General features: G+C 44.4%; 1 protein-coding gene across 5 annotated transcripts in view; it reads right to left on the reverse strand.

Moving 5' to 3' along the window:
• The window catches only part of DPYS (dihydropyrimidinase), a 151242-nt gene extending 140568 nt beyond the window's left edge, over nucleotides 1–10674 (reverse strand). For all 5 annotated transcript variants that reach the window (XM_082859109.1, XM_082859110.1, XM_082859107.1 and 2 more), the window contains exon 1: nucleotides 10363–10674. In XM_082859109.1, coding sequence (XP_082715235.1) covers nucleotides 10363–10626 — 264 coding nt within the window. In that variant the 5' untranslated portion in view covers nucleotides 10627–10674. The remainder of the gene's footprint in view (nucleotides 1–10362) is intronic.
• Between the last annotated feature and the right edge of the window lie 12187 nt (nucleotides 10675–22861).

Raw genomic sequence — 22861 nt, forward strand, 5'->3', positions numbered from 1 at the left:
GGAAGTTAAAATTGCTAAGCTCCCTAGAAGAGGAAAAGACTCCTGGGAATTCAGAGGAAGCTGGGATTTGAATTAGCATTAGGACATAAATGTGCAGTTGCCAATAAGGGTAATAGTATCTAACTCGTAGTGGGCGCTTATTATGTGCCAGGAACTACACTGATGTTCTAAGTGCTTTCACCATCTCATGAGCTCTGCAGCAGGTCGCACTGTTAACTCCTTTTTAGAGTGGAGGAAACTGAGAACAGCACCGTGAAGTAACTCTCCACACCTTACAGCTAGAGAATAACAAAGGCAAGACTGGACCCAGGTCATTGGGCTCCAGAGCCAGTGCTTTCAGTAACAGTTGACAGCAGGGGGGAAACTCTGAGAAAAGGGTCCGTGAGGAAGCATCAGCAGAAAAGTGGTAAAGGGCAGAATGTACACGCAAAGGAGAAACAGACTCACAGTTAGAGAACACAAACTTGTGGTTATCAAAGGAGAGAAGGAAGATGGGGAGGGACAAATTAGAAGTATGGGATTAAGAGATACAAACAACTATGTATAGAACAGATAAGCAACAAGGATACACTGTACAGCCCAGGGAATTATACCCATTATCTTGTAATAGCCTATAATGGAGTATAATCTGCAAAAACACTGACTCACTGTGCTGTACACCTGAAACCAACGTACTACCGTACACCAACTGTACTTTAAAAACAGATGACTGGGATGTGTGAAGCAATGGTTCCCAGAAGAAGGCAAGGCAGTGGCTGGCTGTCTGCGGGGGTGACGGGAGTCCAGGAGCTGATTTTGACTGCAGTGACTGAGAGGTGGCAGATGAGGGGCCAGAGGAGGGCAGCCGATCTGGTCTTTGGAGGGAGCATGAATTCCGTGGACACCCTGAGCATGAGGTGCTCGGGCACATGTCCACTCTGTGTGTTTACAGACAGAGAAACGCAGCCCTGATGCTGACGAACACTCAAACGCAGAAGGACGTGGCAGTCACCTTGCAGAGGAGGCCAGAGGGGTCCCAAGGTCAGGGGAAATAACCAGAGAGAGAGAAGCCACGGCGACATGCTCCAGAACATACCAACCCTTAGCAAGAAAACAAAACAGGTCTGAGCCACTGGCTGTTTCTGGGTGGAGTGACTACAGATCCTTTTAATTTTCCTCTAGTTACATTTTCTCTTCAATAGTTGCTACATTTTCTATAACAAAGCCTAACTTTCCAAAGAAGAAAACATAAAGAGTTTACATATATGTGATACAAATCCAGGTATGCATGTACATGCCATATAAATTAAGTAGTTCAACTTCGATGGGCCTCTTATGAGACTGAAGATGTGATGGTCAAATGGCCACTTTTTTTTTTTTTAACTACAGCAAATTGAAATTCCTGGGGCTATCATTTAAAAGCCCATAAATAAGGGTTTATCCCAGATGCTCTATCTCCCTAATGAACAGAAAAGGAGCAGCCACTTGTCTTCTTTGGTTTCTTCTCGTTCTGTTTCTCCTCCCTAATTTCCTCCTTCTTCTCACCCTCAAAACGGGAACAGATCTAGAAAAACTATAGTGCCTGGGACAGGACAGCCTGGGCCAATCCTAGGCAGTGGATTGATAACGGAACCTGTCTTTTTCCAAACCCCTGGGGCTTTATCCATCCACCTGCCGCAGGGATCCTGGCTGCTACCCTGGGACCTGGCAAACAGTGGCCGGGCACTGTCAGCGCCCCAGCCTCCTTTGAACCTCTTTCTTCCTCCTGCCTCTTCGGTTCTCTCTGGTTACCCAGGGTCCCTTGGCTGCCCCAAGTTATCTCAAACCCCTGACTATTATTTCAAGGTCTGAAATGTTCCCTTCTTTCCACTGGATCCAGGGAGCCACGTGCCAGAGCTGCAGTTCTGTAATCCCAATTAGAGGGGACACCAGGAGGTTTGTGAAGGAGACCTGCCCCTCCCGGGAAGTATCTGCCTCTTGAAAGAAGAGCTTGTTCAAATGCCCAGTCCTGGGTTAAGCATCTTACACACATTAGCTCATTGAATGAAGCCTTGCTATGGTCCTGAGAGGTAGAAATTGCTTTTCTTATTTTACAGTTGAGGATACTGAGGCTCAGAGAGGTCAAATGACTCTCCAGGGTCACACAGCTGGTGAATTCCGACTGGGAACATGGAGGAGGACACAGCTTTGAGCAGGAGCTCTTACATTCAGCCTACTCTGGGCCTCAACCCTAGGCAGGCCATTCCCCCTTATCCGATCTTCCATTTAGTGTGATCTGACTTCCAGCCTGTTGCCCCGGGTCATCAGTGAATCATTACTTGGAGAAAGGCGTACGTTGGTAAAATGAATCAAGCATTTAGGAAACCCAAAGCCATACCAAGACAAAACAAGTCCCATCAAATTATAAATTGTAAATTCACAAATGAGACGCAACTTTATTAAGCTCACGTGATGTTCATCACTGCGACAACTGTCATTGAAATAATGCGCCCCTAAAAGAGTTATTACAAGGAAAGGCCCATATTAGTGCTTCTTGGCCTTCACACACTTGTTAGCCATGGGATAATTAACTTTATCCAGCAAACCAACTCATCCGAACACCTCATTCCTAGCCCACCTTGGATATTTTCAGTATTCATTGAATTGCTTTCAACATCAGATGCTTCTAGATTCACTTCACAATGTGTTCACCAGGGTCAACGTCTGAAGAATGAAGAGAGTTTACGGGAGGGGGAACCAGTAAAGGGTGAAAATTTCTTTCATATTCTTATACAAAACCTAATTGTTTCCTTTGTATTTATTGCTGATTGACTTCTCCTTTATTTGTCAGTCAGCCAAACAAAATGCCTTTGCCTTTTCTAATCTTGGCTCATAAATCAGTTCTTTCGGCTCCTAATTACTTTGGCTGTTCTCCCTTGAAAATCTTCCAATCTGTCTAAAACCTTCTCTTGAGAGGAAAAGAGCATGTGCTGTCTTAGGTGGAAACGTGATAGAACATAAATTGGGATAAACTCTTAACCAAAAGTGGGGTCATAATATGACAGAACACAAGATTTTATTTAAGACTGTATTAGGTTGTAAATCATTATTGAAAGCATCCCAAAGATTTTCTTTCCTTTTATGGTGTCACTGAATTTTCATTTCTAAGCTCATCCTAGAACAAGTAACTTTGTTTCACTAAAATTTATCAGAGGACCTGCTCGACCCAAATAAAACAAAAAGAAATCCAACAGTACATTTGAGCCTTAGGGAGAAAAACACGTGGCTGAATTTTCAGATTTCTCATAGTCACTAAGACTTATGAAAACAAACTTCATGATCCCAGTTTACGTTCCAACTCTAGAAGCATATCCAGCTTTGTAAAGATGTCCTCCACAGTGCCTCTCCACACTCCTTGCCTCCCCAAATGTGAAACATTAATCACACCGTCACCCATCCCACTGTGCAAACCACAGACTCAAGAGGCACCCTTGACGTCTACCTGTTCCCTTCCCTACATCCCCAAATCCAATCCATCAGCAACCTATCACCTCCCCTACATACTCCATGAGTCTCCATACTTCCTGCATCTGCACCTCCGTTGCCCTGTGCCACCCTCATCTTCTGACTAGACTAGACCAGCTAGTCTGGGCCACTTCCAATCTGTTATTGACTTCCCTCTGCTCTCAGGATGAAGAAAACAATTATTACACAGCCCATAAAGCCCTGCACGATCTGAGTTCCTTTCCACCTCAGAGAGACAAGTCACCCACACTCTTCTCTCCCTGTCCCCTCTCTACCTAGTTCAGTGACTCTTAACCGTGGCTGCACACTGGCAGGGTCTAGGGAACTTTTATCTGGCTGTGTGGTTTCTGAAATCCTTCTATGAAAATGTTACTGTAGAATGTAGACTCTGAGCACACTTGAAAGCTGAACGCTCAGTTTTGTCCCAAGCCCATTACCTAATCAGCGTTAACCAGGACTTTTAACAAAACAGAATTACAGTCTATTTCTATATCTATGCCTCCAATAATTTCCTGTTTTTAAGAAAAGACTATGGTTTGTTTTATTTTAAGCTTTTACGTGTGAACAGATCCTCAGGGCTCAGGAACTCATGACTATCACTATAACGTGAAATTCCTCTATTAGATGCAATGAAACATAACAGAAAAATTGCAGTGTCCTCCCTCAACTGTTACATGACATCTGAATAAAAGCACAAGACGGTGTTGAGGAGAAGGCTCTGGGGAGTGGCAGAGGCTCACTTATTAGAAATGCAGCCCAGCGATGCCAGCAATTAGGAATGGTGACCAAGCACAAGGGAAAATGCCAGGTCAAAACCTGTTCACTCAAAAATAGTCACAAATTGTCCAAGTTAAGTCTACAAGTCCAAAAGTCCACTGTATATAATTTATTATTAAAGCCAAGATAAATTAGAACCCTATATACCTCCAGTCTGTCTGCCATTGCGAGCAAAGACCACAGTTTGCATCTCTATAACCCCAACCATAATGCCTGGCACGTAGTGGGTTTCCAAGAGCTACTTGTTGACTGAATTCATGGAACGTAACTATCAACTTGGAAATTCCTTGGCTTAAGGTTATTCCATATTAGACGGCAGTGACAAGGTCCAGAATGTGCCACTGTGGCATAAAAATCATTTTGAGCTGCAGGCATTTGAGAATAGGCTTTTTTTCCTGAACTCCCTTACCTGCCTAAAAGCAGAGCTTTTCGAAAGAACTGAATTGTCATAAATGCCTCTCCAGGAAGATGACTCTTACCACCTGAGACTAGAAGCCTGCACTGCACCTAAATAGACCTCGTCATGAATTATCGTATCTCCAGCTATTCCCCTAAGAACCCACTGGTCTTTCCTAAAAGTCATTTGTTTTTCCATAAGTGCCCTTCTTCCCCTCCCCTTCCCTTGTTAAGGTGATACAGAAGTCCCAAATTCTAACCGCCTCCTTGAAGCACATTTTTCTGTGAACTTGCACTGAATGTACATGAATTTTAAAAATCTGTCTTTTCTCTTGTGAATCTGTCTTTTGTCAGTTTAATTTGTGGGCCCCCAGAAACTAAACATAAGAGGTTAGAGGAAAAATTTTTCTTTCCCGACAGCAACGTCAAGGAAACCTTGAATCCTGACTACCTCTGTCAGACACTGAAGGCATGCAGTCCAGATAAAACAAGCAGTGGAAGTGGAAAGCATGCAAAACTCAAGTATGAAAACTGAAAGAAGGCAAGTCCCAGATTCTGTAAAATTCAGTGAAAGGATTCCTAACACACAATACCTTCAATAGGGCCAAAGCCCTATTTAATATCAAGTGGTTTCAAATTAACCTTTGAGATGGTTTTATTTTCTTCCTCTGATTAGTGCAAAGATTAACTTTGCAATCAGTAAATAGCCACTGAAGGAAATCACAGAATTATACACTCTTACAGCTGGAACATGGAACTTATTTACACAAGAATGTTCAAAGCTCAGCCTTACAAGCAATTAAAGAAATGCTTGTTTAAAAACATTAAGAAATTCTATGTTTTTCCTATTAAATTTGCATAGATTTTTAAAAAGTAAATATCCACAATTAGCTAGGATGCAGTGAGATGGGAATTAGGATGTATTGCTGGGAGGGGGGCATAAATTGAAGGGCAATCTGGATGTACGTGTTAGACTCCTTTAGGATGGATCTAACACTCACTGGCCCAGGCATTTCACCCTGAGAGGTGATTTCTACGTCAATCATGAGGAATCTGAGTGATAAATTACGTCACAACATTGGTATGCACAAGCCAAAAAAGCTGGAAGCCACCAAAATGTCCAACATGAACAAGATGAGAGCGGAGCTGTTAACAGTTGGGGAAACAGAGGATGAAAAATGGGTCGGGCACTTGAAGAGAAGGATAAACTTGGGCACTTGAAGTTTGAGGCGCCTGTGGGACATTCATTGTCAGATGGGCAGAAATGGAAGCCTGATGCGGAAGAGATACAAGACCAGAGAGAAAGATCTGGAACTCAGCCTCGGAGAAGTCAACAGGCCACAGAAATCACGTTCTCTGACAGCAGTGAAGGCCGCGGGTGAAAGGTTTAACGAACAAGGCTGATTCCAAAGTGTATGCACCATTTAGTAGAAGGAAAAATGTTTATACGTGCCCCCAAAAAGAAAAATCTGAAAGGAAAATGTTAAAAGCAAAATGTTGAAATTATAGATGATTTAGATATTATTTTTCTTTATACTCTTCTGTATTTTCCTTTTTTTAAAAAAAAGCAGTGTCTTCATTCAACTATGTATGATAAGTGAATATAATGCTCCAGCATTTTCCTGAATGATAAATATATGTATTTTTCATTACTTAAAAAAAAATTTAATCCGAGATGTTCTAACTATTGCCTTGTTTTACAGATATGGAAATGCTGACAATACCAGTAGAGGAAGTGACTTGCCCAAGGTCATGCAGTCAGCAAGCACAGCTTCTGAAAACCATCCTGGAGCTCCAGCAAGAAACGGAAAAAGGGATTTGGTTTGTAACCAAGCTCTCTGAATCACAGCTCTTCTACCAGGTGAGGAAGCTCTATAAATACAACCATAAATATGTGCTTAATCATATACCTTCCACTGACTTATTGTAAGTAATCACCTCCATGGCATTTTACCAAAATGTTCCAGAGCAAAGTATAATCTTCTCTCTCGATAATTTTGAGGACTTTTTGTCCTTCACAAAAAAAGTGTTTTGCATTTTCTCAATTAAAAAAAAAAAAAAAAAAGATCCTTTTGCCAGCTACTGACAGCTGTCAGGTTTTTAATGTGAGTCCACCCACTCCAAGCTGTATCTATGTCTGAATACAAATACATATATTTGAAGACTGGCCAAGTTCTTTTAATTCATTCTCTTATCACAGGATGTAGTAAAAGCAAAGTCATATTTCCTTCAAGTTTATCTCATTTTCAATACCCATTTGAATAAAAAAATCCTATTGTCTTTCACGATGGATACTGAATTACTGGAAGACCACTGTACATCTAGTCTAGACCAACAAAATGAAATATGATTTCTTTAAAGCAGAATGCTATTTCCATTACTTACATCAGATGGAAAGCTTTTACCTGTAATTAATAAATCAATTATAAGCTTTAAACCTACCTCTGACATGAATTAGATTTCCAAAATATGTAACCTTTGGTTGACCTATATTTCATTTTTAAAACTGGGGTCCATCACAGTCTAGTGATCAATACATAGAACACCACAAATAGTATCCCTTCTGTTTGTCAGATATTATAAATGATTAGCATTATGCTTGCAGGAAGCACACAGCTGTTGGTCTAACCTTTTGGGGCCCATCTCCTGAAAGCATGATATATCGTTCTTACTTTATAGCTTTCTGTACTTAAGGTACCCATTTCTGTAGCCTTAGGGATGATGTGGCTATAAATGCATGTATAAATGTCTCACAAACCCACACGGTGAGATGTGTATTTATTTTGACAAACTTAACTGCCTACAGTGTTGGGAAGGTAAAGAAGGGCTAGTGTATTTCTGAAAGATGACTTTGCTCTGTCTTTGACAAAAGACATCTCACAGTAACACACACCTTACATTCACAGCTTTTTCATCTACCTACTGCCATTCTGACGAATCTAAACATTAGACTTTTTTTCAATCATCATTTCAGAAAGAAAGAGAACCTAGTAGGTAAGAGCTCTAGGGATGGCAGGCAGTCCTGAATTTGAAGAGCCACTCTGCCACTTACCAGGTGTGTGATCTTGGGCAAGTGACTTAAGTTTCAGTTTCTTCAACTGCAAAGAGTAGACAATGGCACCTGGGATTGTTGGAAGACAACGCACAGCTTAGCACAGTGTCTAGTACACAGCACGGACTTGATAAAGTAAATGTTACTCAATAGTATTCATAAGATGCTTTTCAAGTTAGGTGTATAATATGAGGAGCATTTACAAAAGACTTCTGTGTCCCTGTTTCCCCAAACCAGAAACTCCATCAACATTGCCTTGGGAATTATGAAGACTCTAGAAAAGAGGACAAAATGACTCCACAACGCCCTTCTTTCAGAACTCAGGCCAATACTTTAATGCTCAGGTCTATCTGTATTTACCTGGCTGGTTCCATTTTACGGAGCCTCATCTGTTTGTGAGATGGGGATGTCCTGGGATTCAACCAACCAATTCTGCAGTAGACTTTGCCCTTTTGTGAGTACTGTTTAATGTTCCACGTGAATTTAGTCTTTGCTAAATCTTTGACCTTATCTCGGACCATATCATTTTCTGCTTGTGATCCTAAGCTCATGAAAAACATGTTTTCCTTTAATGTTTTGACAACCTTTAAGTACAGAAACGCCTAGAGAATCAACTGGTAAGTTCTTTCAGATGGTGAGAACAGACTATACATAATACGCTACAAAAGCCTGCCTTCTAAGTATGGAATCGTAAATCTCTCCACACTGGAATCCCAGAATGGCCGAGAACAGATAGAAAACTAAGAACCCCCTCCCAGGGTCTTGGGGCACGCACAGATAAGCTTGAGAATGAGAAGGAATGTCCTGTCCTGGCAACACTCTAACCCCGCTTCTTGGCTGTTTCTGATCTGGAACCCTGATCAGAGAAAGGGAAATAATGAGGGGAAATAATGCTAGTGGGCCTGGTGACTGATGGTCAGCCATAGCAGCAGGTCCCCTGCCATCAGCAATGCACTTAGTGAATGACGAGTCTGTGATAACAGAAAGTGCATGTACTATAACTGAATACAACAGGTTACAAAACCTTTATAATACAGGTACACACATTCATACACACATGCACAATACCACCTCAATTATGTAAAATAAAGCATATGAAAACCATAAAGACAATACACCAAAACACTGGTTGTCACTGACTGGGAATTATGGGTAATACTTTTCCTCTTTCTACTTTCTTATTATTTTTTTCCAATTGTCTATAATCGTGTATAGCTTGGATATCTAAAAAACGTATTTTAAATGTCAACATAAATTCATTGAAATTTAGCAAATTTCACGTTTTAGCAAGAGAGAAAAATGAATACTCTTCACAACAGATAACGATCCTTCCTACAAACGACTTTGACCATTGTCCTGATGGTAAAGGTTGATAATCAGTAACTAGGAGGACGCTTTGCAAATATTGGCGCCAGCAGCCTGCCCCAGACCCCTCTCTCTGGGTCAGATGGTTCTTTTTTGTGTGAAACATTCTGGTCTATCCTAGAGGACTGGGGAACGTGGAGGGAGAGAGGTGTAGGGAGAGTGAAACTGTTAGAAATCGGTTGGGTAACGGATATATCCTCAAAACTGCTCTGAAAGTGTTTGCAGCCTGTACCTGCACTAAACAGACCGATCTGTTTCACACACACCAGGGCGTGGCCCACCAGGAAAAACCCGCGCATCCGTGAGTGACAGCTTAGACCTTAAGGATATCGATACTTCCACTTTGCAAGGAGCCGTTTCTCCCACCACATCCCCAAACGCAAGCCTCAAGGAGGATGTAGGTTTGGCTCCAGCCAAAGTGCTGCGGGCAGTTTTAACTTTATGTTCCTGTAAGGCTGCCCTGTGCATCTCCTTTGGTTTCGGGAGCTCTGAAGGTCCGTTTAAGGTTCTGTTCATAGACTGAGCCTCTAGGCCTTTGTGTCTAGAGAAACCCAAGCCTCCCTCACCTGGGGACCTGTGATCTGATCCTCCTACACCATCAGTCAAGATGCAGGTGCTCAAACAGCAAGAATCAGGGTCTGTGTTTAATGTCCCTGGGGCAAGCACGTCGGAGAAGTGGTGGGGACAGGTCAAGTGTGAGTGCCGGGAGACCATTTCTGCAACAGTTCTCTTGGAAACCCTTGTCCACGTCGTACTTTTTCGGCTGGGGGGTGGAGGCAAAGACTGTGGACGCGTGGGCTCATCACTATCACCCTCTGCGCACTGCCAACGTTTGAGTGACGGCAGTAACTTCTAGATGAATGGATTTTTCACTCGGTTTGGGCTGGGGATGGATGATGGGGACAAACGGCTGGGAGTGTCGACTTAAAAGAGTCTATCGATTTTATGGAGGCCTTGTGGACTTCCACAGAACACCCAGTGAAAAAGAGAGGTTCTGGGGGAGGGGTGCAGAGAAACGATGGTGCGGGAATAGGCTGCCATAAACCTGCCAATTACCCAAAGAGAGCAGGGGGCGCCCGGCTTGGAGAAAGCCGGGCTGATGCCACCGAGGAGGGCCACCTAGAAGAAGGAAGCTCAGCGTGGGCGCCTTGACCCTCCGCGGTTCGCTCCCGCCCCCTCAAACCCCCGCGCGGCGCGAGCCCGCCCAGCCAGGCCCCGGGGGCGCAGCCTCAGAGGCGGCCGAGGGCTCGGCGGGCGTCCCGGGGTGCAGGGCGCGGCGAGGCGTGTACCTTGGTGCCCTGGTAGAAGTCGTCCACGGACCGCGAGCCCATGAAGGGGAACTGCATGTGCGTGTGCGTGTCGATGCCGCCGGGCAAGACCAGCTTGCCGGCGGCGTCTAGGACCCGCAGCCCGGCCGGCGCGTCCCCGGGCGGCAGCAGGTCGCGCCCCAGCGCCCGCACCACGCCGTCCTCCACCAGCACGTCGGCCACCTGCGAGGAGTCGTCGTTGACCACGCGTCCCCCGCGTATCAGGAGCCGCGACGGCGCCGCCATGGCGAGCGTCCCACGCGCTGCGGGCCGCCCTCCTCCCGGGGGCACAGGGAGGGCGCCCGGGCCGCGCTCCGGGTTTATCAAGGACCCGCTGCGAGGGGGCGGGGGAGGAGAGGCTCCACCCCCGGGGGGCTGGGCCTGCGCGAAAGGCTGGGGCGGACCCCGAGGTCAGCGGGCTTCAGACCTGAAAGTTCTGCCGCCCTGAATCCAGGTGTACGTCCAGACCCTAGATGTACACCGAGATTTTTCCCTTCCAGTCATTGGAAGGGAAAAGTCTTGGAGGTAGTTTTAAAGACGAGGGACGTTTGTTTTCCTTTCTAAGAAAAGGCACTTTGGGGAAAAAAATGTACCTCATTTCTTCCCTTTATAAAGAGTGTGTCTGTACCAAAACGCAGAGAGACAGGCAGAGAGAGAGAGGAAGGGAGGGGGACAGACAAACACCACCAGCAACAATGAAAACACCCACGCCCTGAAGAACCACTTGATCTGGATTTCCTTTTAAATATTCTTAACTGTGCGAGGAGCAAAGATAAATGACATTCTCGTCCTCAAGGAGCTAAGAGCCAACAGTGACACACATACATATTTCAATGGATAACAATATATAAACCAGAAAATTCTGCCTTCGAGAGAGGCTAAAGATACGAGTTTAGAAGAAAGGGGGAGTTTATTTCTGCCTTGAAGGAAATCAGATATGGAAGATTCACAAAGAGGTATTTGAACTAGGACACAGAGGACATGGACATGGAGAGATAAGGGCTGGGAAGAGGGATGATGTTCTGGGCGAGGGAACAGGCTGGATAAAGGCACAGAGAAGGTGATGGCAAGTTGAGTGTGACCTCCACGTGGTTAAGCTGAGGGGATAGGGTTGGACAGTTGTGGACCACCCCTTTCCTCCCAGGGGAGAAGGATGAAGAGTAGACAGAGCAGTGAGAGAGAAGGGAGCTCGGGGAGCCCTGTGTGAGGGACGACAGCAGTGCGGGGTTTCAGGAGCACCAAGATCGAATGCCATAGGAAGGGTGGGGAGTGTGGTGGACGTGTGCTGGTCCATCGTCTATTCTCATCCTCATTCTGCCAACAGTCACTGGAGTTTCTCTGGCAGGAAATCCTCCCCGTGCATTCTCAGAACACTCACCTCGGTGGAACTGATGGGACCTCCGGCTCTGGGACCGATCTGCTTATCTAAGCACTGCCAGTCACAGCAGGAAGTCCTCACAGCCACGGTGATGTGTTCAGGGATGACACGGGTCCCAAGAAGACTAACCGTGCTCAGTGAGAGCTGATGCTAACTTGTGTTAGGTTGAGCAGATGAAGAGCTTTCTCTTTCCTGCTGGACTTGAATCCTGGAGGGAGTAAAAGACAACAAGGGAATAGCCCTGTGAACAGAGCCAACACACAGAACAGGAAGGAGAGATGGAGAGGGACTGGGTTCTCATGACACCGTTGGTGCTCCTGAAACCAACCATGCCTGATGTCCCCTCTTTCAGACTCTCCAGTGTTTGCTTCAGCTGGTTTACTTTGGTTCTTTTGTCATTTTCAACTGTCAACTGACAGAGGATGGGAAGGTACTTCGAGTTTGGGGAGTAGGTAGTCACATGTGACCTCGGAGAGATGACATTTTTAATAGTGGAATGCAAGGTGTTATTATTATCAAATTTCCTCAAGTCTCAGATCACACAAACCTCAAAATGATTAAAAATTAGGAAACATCAATAAAGATGCCATAGATTTGGCTGTCAAGCCAGGAACAAGAAGCCCAAGAAGGTTATGCAATTATTGTCAAAAGACCATTGCGTAAAGGTGGAAAGAATAATAATACATATGCAACTCCGCCGAGCTCCACACGTAACAGCCCTCTAGGAAAGTAAGATTGGGTCTCAGGGTGGCTGTGACATCCTTTCTGAAGCTCAGATGATGATTTCAAAGGTGTTTTTAATCTCAGACACTTTATATCACAAAAAACCCTGCAACACAATGCTGCGTAAACTCTCCACGTTTAATTAGCTCAAACTTGATCAGAAAAGGGGATTTGTAGAATGTCACTGAAGCAGGAGGAAATAGCTCATCGAGATTCACTGACCGCACAGAAGAGAGTGTTGGGTAAGTTTAAGGAGAAAAGCCAGCTTCGCTGTCTTCCCCCTCTCTGGCCACCACTGTCCAGACGCCAGGCATGTCTAGATGCTGGATGTCGTCCACCAGCTTGCCGGGTGGGAGGCGAGCAAACGTGCTCAGAGGGGAAGCTTGTCCTCAGAAACCCCTCACCTCCCTTTACTCTGCCCTACTCAGCCACCTCTGTACCTAGACACACGCGCCCTCAGTGGGCGTGAAACAAGTAATCCCAGACACGATGATCTTGGCACTGGAGGCAGGAAGCAAGACTCCTGCTGTTTTGCCGCCTTCTTGCTGGAGAAAGAATCAGTTTGATTGACTAACATACCAAAGTGTGTCTGAGGACCCATTACTCCTTAGCGGACTCTCTTTTTTTTTTTTTTTTTGCGGTACGAGGGCCTCTCACTGCTGTGGCCTCTCCCGTTGCGGAGCACAGGCTCCGGACGCGCAGGCTCAGCGGCCGTGGCTCACGGGCCCAGCCGCTCCGCGGCATGTGGGATCTTCGCGGACCGGGGCACGAACCCGTGTACCCTGCATCGGCAGGCGGGCTCTCAACCACTGAGCCATCAGGGAAGCCCTAGAGGACTCATTTTAAAGGAGGGCTACAAAGGTTGTGAAAGCTTAACCCACAGAAACATACCTACTTTGAAGTGCAGGTGAGAGCAATTCGAAAGGAAGGCCTTCCCAGCCCTGACTGATGGTGTAAAGGGATAGAAAGGCAGAGCAGAAAAGGGTGACTTCCTTCACTGAGCGGCTCAGGGTTTTGGGGAAACAAATCCACCAGGCCCAGGTGTATTTAAGTCCTCCGCAGCCCTGGAGTCACTGAGTTTGCTTTCCCTACTCTCCAAACACACCCCTACTCCTACTCTAGGCCCCTGTGGCTATGAGGGGATTTCAGGGTATTGTTTCCCCTGGAGGAAAAGCTGTCCGTGGGGCAGAAAGAGCAGACAACGAGGGTGTGTGAGCCAGAGGGAGCAAGGGGAGAGGCGGCAGGGCCGGGCCTCTCCGATACGCCCCAGCTGGGGCTGTGGGCAGGCCCAGTCCTCTGGCCCTCGCTGGGATCAAAGTCCCTGGCAGGGTGATGAGGTTATACCTGAAGCAGCAATAGAAGAGGCGGGTAGGCAGCATGGATGGGAATTAGGAGTCTAATCCCGGCTCTGATGCAAAGCTTCTGCTGTAAGTCCGGGCAAGGCACTTACTCTTAGGGCCTCTTATCTCCTCAACTGAAAAACGAGGAGCTAAGTTGACAAGAGCTTGTAAGACCCAGCCTTTGCACTTTTAAAAGTCTTGTGATTCTGTGAACAGGGACAAGACGCCCATCCACAGAGTGCCTGGCATAGTCCTAGAGTTAAACTCTTCTCAGGTCTAGATAAGTGGACTGGAGACCAAGAAGGACTTGCCTTCTAGATTTGGGGCGCTTTTATTTCTGGTCCCTCCACTGAGGCAGAGGGGACGTGCTTGGAAAGGGTGGCAAGCACAGAGTGTAAATCCAGATGTAGGTCATTGGGGGGTGAAGCTCGGTGGGACCTTTCGTTCATGAGCAGGGACAACATCTTTCTCTCTGGCAGCCGGAAGTGGTCTCTGTAGGACCAGAGAGAGAAAGCTGGCCACTGCACAACTCCAGAGGGCAGTCTTCCCTGAAGCTCCCAGGCAGAACGAGGAAATAATAGCCCTGAGTAACAATACCAGCAGCGGGAGCTAAGGTTTATTGAGTACTTGAATCAAGTCAGTACTGGGCCAAATGCTTCACATGCCTTACTTTACTTCGTCCTCCACAGCACCTCTTTGAGCTAAATACTATTTCCCTGTTTAACAGATGAGCCTTTTGAGGTAAAATGACCTGCTCAAGGTCACCTAACAGTAAACGCTGGAGGTAAGCCTTTCATTCTGGAACCTGTAATTTACTCATTATGTGAGTCCAAACTCTAAAGCCAGGTTCAAATCCTGGCTGCATTTGGGCCTCAGGTTACGTAAATGGATGAGCATAATCCCAGAATGAGCTCCTACATCCATCACTCTTTATACCTCTAGCACTTCTGACATGGGGCTGCAAAGCTGCTTCAGATTGTTATCTAAATATTGGGGAGCTGGTCTATGTGTTTGCTCAGATAACTAATGTCATGAGGGTTTTAAAAAAGTGCTCCATCCTGTAACAAATTAACAAATTTAGTGAGTCCACATCTAACATACCAATACTGACCTGCCTTGGGGGAAAACTTTCAGGACATGCCACCTAGATAATCCAGGATGATCTCTTCATAAATCCTTAACTTTGCCACATCTGCAAAGTCCCTTTTGCCATGTAAGGTAACATTCCCAGGTTCCAGGGACTAGAAAGATATCTGGGTATCTTTGGGCCCCGTAACTCAGCCTATGACAGTGCCTATCATTGTCCCCCTTGAACAAAAAGACGCTGCTTTCTCAAGGGATGGCCTAGGAGCACCAGGCTCGGCTCAGAGGTTTCTTCTGCCCTGTCTGTCAGCAGCACTAACGTATGCTTCCAGAAACTCTCTTGCCCCTTGACCTCCTTCGTACTGTGCCACGGTTTCCAAGTTCTTTTGAGCTTTCCTAGCAAAATATATTTCAGCAGTAAAGTAATACTTAAGGAAACAGAGGAAGTGCCCTCTTGATTAGAAAGAAGGTAATAAAGTAAAATTAAAAAGCTTGTACTTTGGAGCCAGATTGATCTAGATTTGAGCTCTGGTTTTATCACCTATCATTTGTGGATTCTTTTTTTTTTGGCTGTGTTGGGTCTTCGTTGCTGCGTGCAGGCTTTCTCTAGTTGCGGTGAGTCGGGGCTACTCTTCGTCGCAGTGCATGGGCTTCTCATTGCGGTGGCTTCTCTTGTTGTGGAGCACGGGCTCTAGGTGTGTGGGCTTCAGTAGTTGCAGCACGCGGGCTCAGAAGTTGCGGCATGCAGGCCCTAGAGCACGCAGGCTTCAGTAGTTGTGGTGCGTGGGCTCAGTAGTTGTGGCTTGTGGGCTTAGTTGCTCTGCAGCATGTGGGATCTTCCTGGCCCAGGGACTGAACCCATGTCCCCTGCATTGGCAGGCGGAGTCTTAACCTCTGCGCCACCAGGGAAGTCCACATCTGTGGATTTTTGGTTAAGTTTCTTAATGGTTCTAAGCCTCTTGGTTTTTTTTTTTTTTGGGGGGGGGGTTTGTTGTTTTCTTTTGTCTGTTTTGTTTTGTCGTTCGTTTTTTGAATAGTGGTAGCAACCCATTAAGAGCTGTACACTTTAAATGAGATAATTCATGTAAAGCCCATAGCATAGTGCTTGTTAGATATTATTTTTAGCAAAACCAACTGTTTCATTTCTGTATTCTAGCATTTTCTTCTTATTAATAGTTTCACTTTTTAAAATGTAAGATCCACAAGCTTATGAAATTATTTTACTGATCTTGAGAAGAATTTTTTCCAGCTTTATGGAGATGTAATTGACATATAACACTGTGTAAGTTTAAGGCGTACATGTAACCATTTGATATATGCATATATTGTGAAACGTTTACCACAATAAGGTGAGTTAACACATCCATCACCTCACATAGTTACAACTTTGTGTACGTGTGTGGTGAGAATATATAAAATTTACTCTTTCAGCAACTTTCAAGTACGCAACACAGTATTGTTAACTCTAGTCACCAAGCTGTACATTAAGTCCCCAGAACTTATTCATCTTATAATTGGAAGTTCGTACCTTTTGACCACCTTCACTCATTTACAGCCCTGCCCATGACAATCACTAATCTGTTCTCTGTTTCTGAGTCTGGTTTTGTTAGATTCCACATGTGAGTGAGATCATGTGGTATTTGTCTTTCTCTGACCTATTTCACTATGAGCATAATATCCTCACCGTCCATCCATGTTGTTGCAAATGGCAGGATTTCCTTCTTTTTTTCTGAATAATATTCCATTTGTTGACCTGAAACAAATAGACTGCCAGATATTTCTCCAGCAAAGATGGGTTTATTTGGGATCAGCAAAGGATTGCAATTTGGGGTCTCCAGCCATGGCAAGCCACAGGGCAAGGGAAGGAGCAGGCTTTAATAGAGGGAAAAAGAAGCTGCGAGGGCTACAGTAAACAGAGTCCATGGCTTTTCATTGGCTGAGTCCTTGCCAGGAAGGAGGGGGAGTCATTATTCCTGCGGGGCTCTGCTATGGGTGCAGGAGGTGAGAGCTCCCCCTCTGGTCTCCCAGCTCTATTTGATTGATGTTTCTGTTTATTAATACACACACACACACACACACACACACACACACTATATATATATATATATATATATATATGCCACATTTTTATCCATTCATGTGTTAATGGACACTTTTATGTCTTGGCTATTGGAAACAATGCTGCAATGAACATGAGAGTGCAGAAACCACCATCTCTGAGATTTCATTTTGAGAAAGTTTTATTTTTTTAAGAGTCAAGAGTAAATCATTAAAAAAAGTTACTTGGACTTTGCTACGTAGACCAAAGAGGGTTTGAATATGCATTTTATATATTTAAATTCTTAACAAAAAGTAAAGCACATAGGGCTTCCCTGGTGGCGCAGTGGTTGAGAATCTGCCTGCCAATGCAGGGGACACGGGTTCGAGCCCTGGTCTGGGAGGATCCCACATGCCGCGGAGCAACTGGGCCCGTGAGCCACAACTGCTGAGCCTGCGCGTCTGGAGCCTGTGCTCCGCAACAAGAGAGGCCGCGATAGTGAGAGGCCCGCACACTGCGATGAAGAGTGGCCCCCGCTTGCCACAACTAGGGAAAGCCCTCGCACAGAAACGAAGACCCAACACAGCAAAAATAAATAAATTAATAAACTCCTACCCCCAACATCTTCTTTAAAAAACAAACAAAAAAAGTAAAGCACATAGAGCAAAATCCATCTTTTCAAGTGTACACAGTACCATGAATTCTGACAGAAACATGCAGTCATGTGACCACCACCACAATCAAGATAGGAAATATTTCCATCACTCTGAAAAGTTTCCAGGTGCCCTTTTGCAGTCAGTCCTCTTCCCCCAGCCCTGGCCCTTGGCAATCACTGATCTACTTTTGTATTTTGTTGACTTGAGACATGGAAACAAAGTAAGTTGCAGGGTATCTTCTGGAGAGTTCAACTTCCGTTCTACAACTTAGTAAAACTCTTCCTACGCCCTGCTGTTGATGCTGTCAAGGTCTAAAGCTAAAAAGATTCAGAGGCGGACCTTATTAGGATTTACCTCAACTTTTCCAGGAACCCTGGGAGGTCCTGGGCGTGACCACAGTTGGGGCTGAAGCAGAGACAGCAGGTGCCTGTTCTGGAGCCCTCATGACACTGTTTACAGTTATGTAGACAGGACAGTGTCGAGACTGATGCCCCAGATGTTGGAGGCATCAGTGTAAAAGGAAGACCGTAAGATACAGAGAGACAGTAGTCAAGGTGCTGCCCCTTTTACCTGCACTTGTCCCACCCGGGCCCACACCCTCTGAATTAGAACCTTTCTGTCTCTGCACTGTCTGTGCCATCTCATTTTACACTTTATTTCTCTAATATAACTGGAAGGGACTAGATTTGTATATCTTCCTTCTTTATTAAAACTTTTGTTCGTCTTAAACAAATACGTCTTGGGAGAAACTTACTGTTCTGCTTGCTGTGAGAGGTATTTAGTATTAGACAAGGCAAGCACAGTGAAAATATGATTTAAGGTCAAGGATAATTCCAACTACCCGTCTGTTGTGTAATTGTACTTAAGGGCACTAATCTGTGAGCTTCTGGAAAACGAAAACTGCATGGTATTTATTTTTGTATTCAAAGACCTATCACAGGCCATGGTGACGTCTAAGAAGAGCTCACTGTGTACCTGATGTACTTCATTTCTAATCCTCAGGACAAATCTGTGGGGTAGGTCTTATCCTCTCAAACATCAGCAGAAGCTTCAGGAAGTGCCTTTCTCATTGGAATTGGAAGCAGTATGACTCTTTGCTGTATTATATTTTCACATTGCAAGGATGTGGAGAAATTGAAACGCTCATACATTGCTGGTAGGAATGAAATGGTGCAGTTACAGTGGAAAGTGGTTTGGCAGTGCCTCAAAAGTTAAATAGAGTTACCCTATGACCCAGAAATTCTACTCCTAGGTATATACCCAGAAACTTGTACATGAATGTTTGTAGTAGCATTATTCTTAATAGTCAGAAAGTAGAAATAACTCAAACATACATCATTTGATAAATAGGTAAACAGTGTGATATATCTAGTACTGTGGTTGGTTCTCAGGAAGTACTCAAAACATGGATGTTTATTTTCACTCCAAATCTAGGAAATGGTTACGAAGAATTACTTTGTGCACTTGGCTAACATCTCTCATGGCAACCCATGAGCTAGAGAAATGGAAGTTATGTTGTATGGTGAAATCTCCATTGAAAACAGCAATAATGTAAGTTCCAACGCAAGGAAAGTCGTAAGAACCCAGTGACGTTGAAATTCACACAATGCACAATAACAAAGTCTATATTTAAGGTAAGTAAAGACTAAATCTAAAAGCCAAATTAGATAAGGAATTTCTGTGTTCTTGAAATCAGAGCTCAGCAGGTGAGAGAAATATAAATATTCAAGTGAAATTTGATACTGTAGTGAAATTGAGAAAAGGTTTTGAATATTGTTTACGTTACTCTAATTTTTTAATAGAAATAACTTCTCTGTATTTCTCTTATTTATACTCGCTCAACATATGTTACGAAGTCCATAGCGTGTAGCCACATCTTTCTTGGTCTGGGGCGCTATGGAAGTTCACAATTTTGGCCCTTTTATAATAAAATAAAGACGTCTGTGCCAAGATGCCACTCTACCTTTGTTTAGTGAATCTACTTTTCATTGAGATACAGCCATAAGTTGCCCTGTAATCGAGAAAACAGGACAATGATTACTATAAGAAATATGCTCTTAAAGCTCTACTAATATACAAAATGCGTAACACTCAGTGGAGGGGAGCTCGAAAAAAAGGTCATTTTTATTTGAAAATGAGTCTGTAATAATCACAATTAAAATTTATTTCAACCTCTTCTTTCTTTCTTTAGTTTAATCCTTACAGTAACCCTTAAGCCTGGATGTTAGCCCATTTTTCAGATGACACAACAAGGCTTAGTGAGATCAAGTGATTTATTGTTATAAAACTCCTAAAGTAGCAGAGCCAGGGGTCAAACTGTGATGTGCCTGACTTCAAAGTCCATGCTTTCCCACCACACTCTGTTATTTCTCCTCAGTAAAGCTTACATGTCCCTTTTCTGGAGGATATTAAGCTTCTTTGGGCTTTAGCCTCCCTCCAGTACGTGGGAAAATCCACTCCAACTGACATCTCGGTATCGTTACTTGAAATCACTCTGTGAATTCTTTTCAAGGTACTTCATGATCAGTAAACCATACGTGCCCTAGAGTAGCACAGGGCAACTTAGTCTTGTCATGTTCTAGCACTGGTTTCTAAATTTTATTAACTCTCAAAACCCTTTGTTCAAATGAAATCTTATAGGAAAGCCCAAGACATAAACAGAGTTGCTGCTGGAAGAGAGAAGGGTGAGCAGTGCACTGATAACCTGACCATCATCAACTGTAGCCACATTTATCGTTTACCGAGCGCTCACGCTGCACTTAACTGTCACTATTTTAACTCACTAATCCTCATTAACTCTCATTTAATCCTCCCAACCACTGTTGTTATTCCCAACCTAAGAACCCGCCCATGAGTTAGGCATGTCTTACTCCGTGGGTGACGGAGAAGCCTACCACCCTTGCTTCATGGAACTGGGAAGTTGAGGGTGCCAGGCCAAGTCTGGTGCAGTTGCTCAGAGATATCAGGCTTCTTTTATCCTTTCCCCAAACCCTTAAAATGAGGCTTCTCTCCCTCTGGATGTTGAGGATGCACATTTGCTACAATGGAAGAACTAAGTGATCTAAAAATTACTAGGTTCTAGGAGACCCATGAAGACTTTTCTCCAGATTCAGTCACTGTGGTAATTTCCTCAGGCCCCAAGCGCAGCACGATCTTGTTTCCTGGGTCTTGGAGCTCCCTTCAGCTCATCACAAGTGGGCTGCTACTGTTTTTTCTCCCCCTTTTCTTGCTCCCCTTTTGGCTTTGAGCTGCCGGTTCACTTCCATGATGATCCAAGGGGAAGTGGCCGCATTCAGAAGCACCTGGGAAGCACATCTTCATGATCTTTGGAAACCATGAGTCATTTTGGACTTTTCACATACAAGATCTGATTTAATTCAAGCTTCAGAGATGTTCTCTGTTTAACACTCAGACAATGACAATAATAGCAAAGACGTAGTCCTTACAATGAGCCAGGCACTGCTCCAAGAGCTTTACATACATTAATTTAATCTTCCAACAGCCCTATTATCCCCATTTATAGATGAAGAACTTAAGTACAAAGTGATTAAGGGACTTACTGAAGATTGCATGATAGGAAGAAGCAGGACAGGCAATGTGGCTCCATTGTTTTTATCCACGATGTTGCCTCCAATAAATTAAAAAATATTTTACAGGTGGGCTTCTCTGGTGGCGCAGTGGTTGAGAGTCCACCTGTCGATGCAGGGGACACAGGTTCGTGCCCCGGTCCGGGAGGATCCCACATGCCGCGGAGCGGTCGGACCCGTGAGCCATGGCCACTGCTGAGCCTGCGTGTCCGGAGCCTGTGCTCCACAGCGGGAGAGGCCACAACAGTGAGAGGCCCGCGTACCGAAAAAAAAAAAAAAAAAAAATTTACAGGTTATGATAACATGTTGAAATAAACTTAGTTGAAAAATAACTGCTAATTGTTAACATTCATCAAATGCCTAAACATGCTTATCTAAATTTGCATCAATGCTTTGATTTCTCATTCAAATATGCTAAGGCAAATTGTTACACTATTGTATTTCTAATCAACTAAGATATGAACAATTAATGTACGTGACGTGACAGAGGAGCTAATTTGATAACCTTTTAGCAAATGAGCTTCTTACTGGGACTGTAGCACTGCTTTTCTGCTTAAAATATTAATCCTGGCAACTTGGTGTTTCTTATATGTCAGGTACTGTCCTGGGGTCGATTACAGATGTCACAAATTCTTTGCTACATCTGCCATGGAGAGTGGAGTCTGTTTCTCCTTCTGTGGAATCTGGGTTGGCCTTAGTGATTCGTTTGACCAACAGAACGTGGCATAAGTGACATTTTGGCCCTTCGGAGACTAGCTCGTAAGAAGCTTCTGCAGAGATGTCTATCAATTTTTAAACAAGGGCCCACTTGAGTAAAATGAGTCCCATCAAGTTACTGTCATCTTCTGCCTGGAATTCAGCAGGGTGAGAGGGAATGGCCAAGCAGCTTGAACGGAGAGCAGCAGGCAGGTCACCGCTGGCAGCATTACTGGGTCTGTGGTAGGGACTCGATAAACACCTTGTGAATTCAATCTGCTCGTTCTTCCTTTATTCTTTTAACCTGTCGTATGCATTTATTTCCAGCTTAACGGTGGATGCCGGTGGTAAGCAGTAGTGGCAGCCAAACCCCCAACAGCTTGTTGGAAGACTCCCCTCATCACATGCTTATGTTCTCAGTCCTAGCGAGTGACACGAGCTGAGGCAGGGCTGTTGCCCCCAGAGCTCGTCTGACACAGCTCCTTGGTTCCCCCCCTCTTCCTTTATACCAACACTGGAGGTCTGACAGACAGACGGATAAGACGAGACAAAGTACAGGAGGGAAGATCTAAATGACACATGATAAACCTGAGTAATATCTATTAAAATCTATATCCTGTAAACAGAGAATATACTTTTTTAAAGTGATCCTGGAATATTTTAAAATTAAGAAAAGACAATAAACTCCCCAAAGTAAATATAATACACATAACATTCTCTGATCCTGATGCTAAAACATAACAACCAATAAAAGAATCGGAAAACAAAACCACTACCCACACCAAACTGCCATTATCTGGGGGAAAAAAAACAGCAAAGAAAAAGGGAAAAAGCCTTCTTTCATACAACTTGTTGGTTAAGGAGGAAATAAAAACTGAAACTTCAGAACACCTAGAATATAATAGTAATGACAACACTAGTTCACCTAAGTGATTCAGCTTAAGCAGTACTCAAGTCCACACCTTAAATCTCATATTAAT

Source organism: Leucopleurus acutus (assembly GCF_964270905.1).
Source record: "Leucopleurus acutus genome assembly, chromosome: 17".
Classification (NCBI taxonomy): Eukaryota; Metazoa; Chordata; class Mammalia; order Artiodactyla; family Delphinidae; genus Leucopleurus; species Leucopleurus acutus.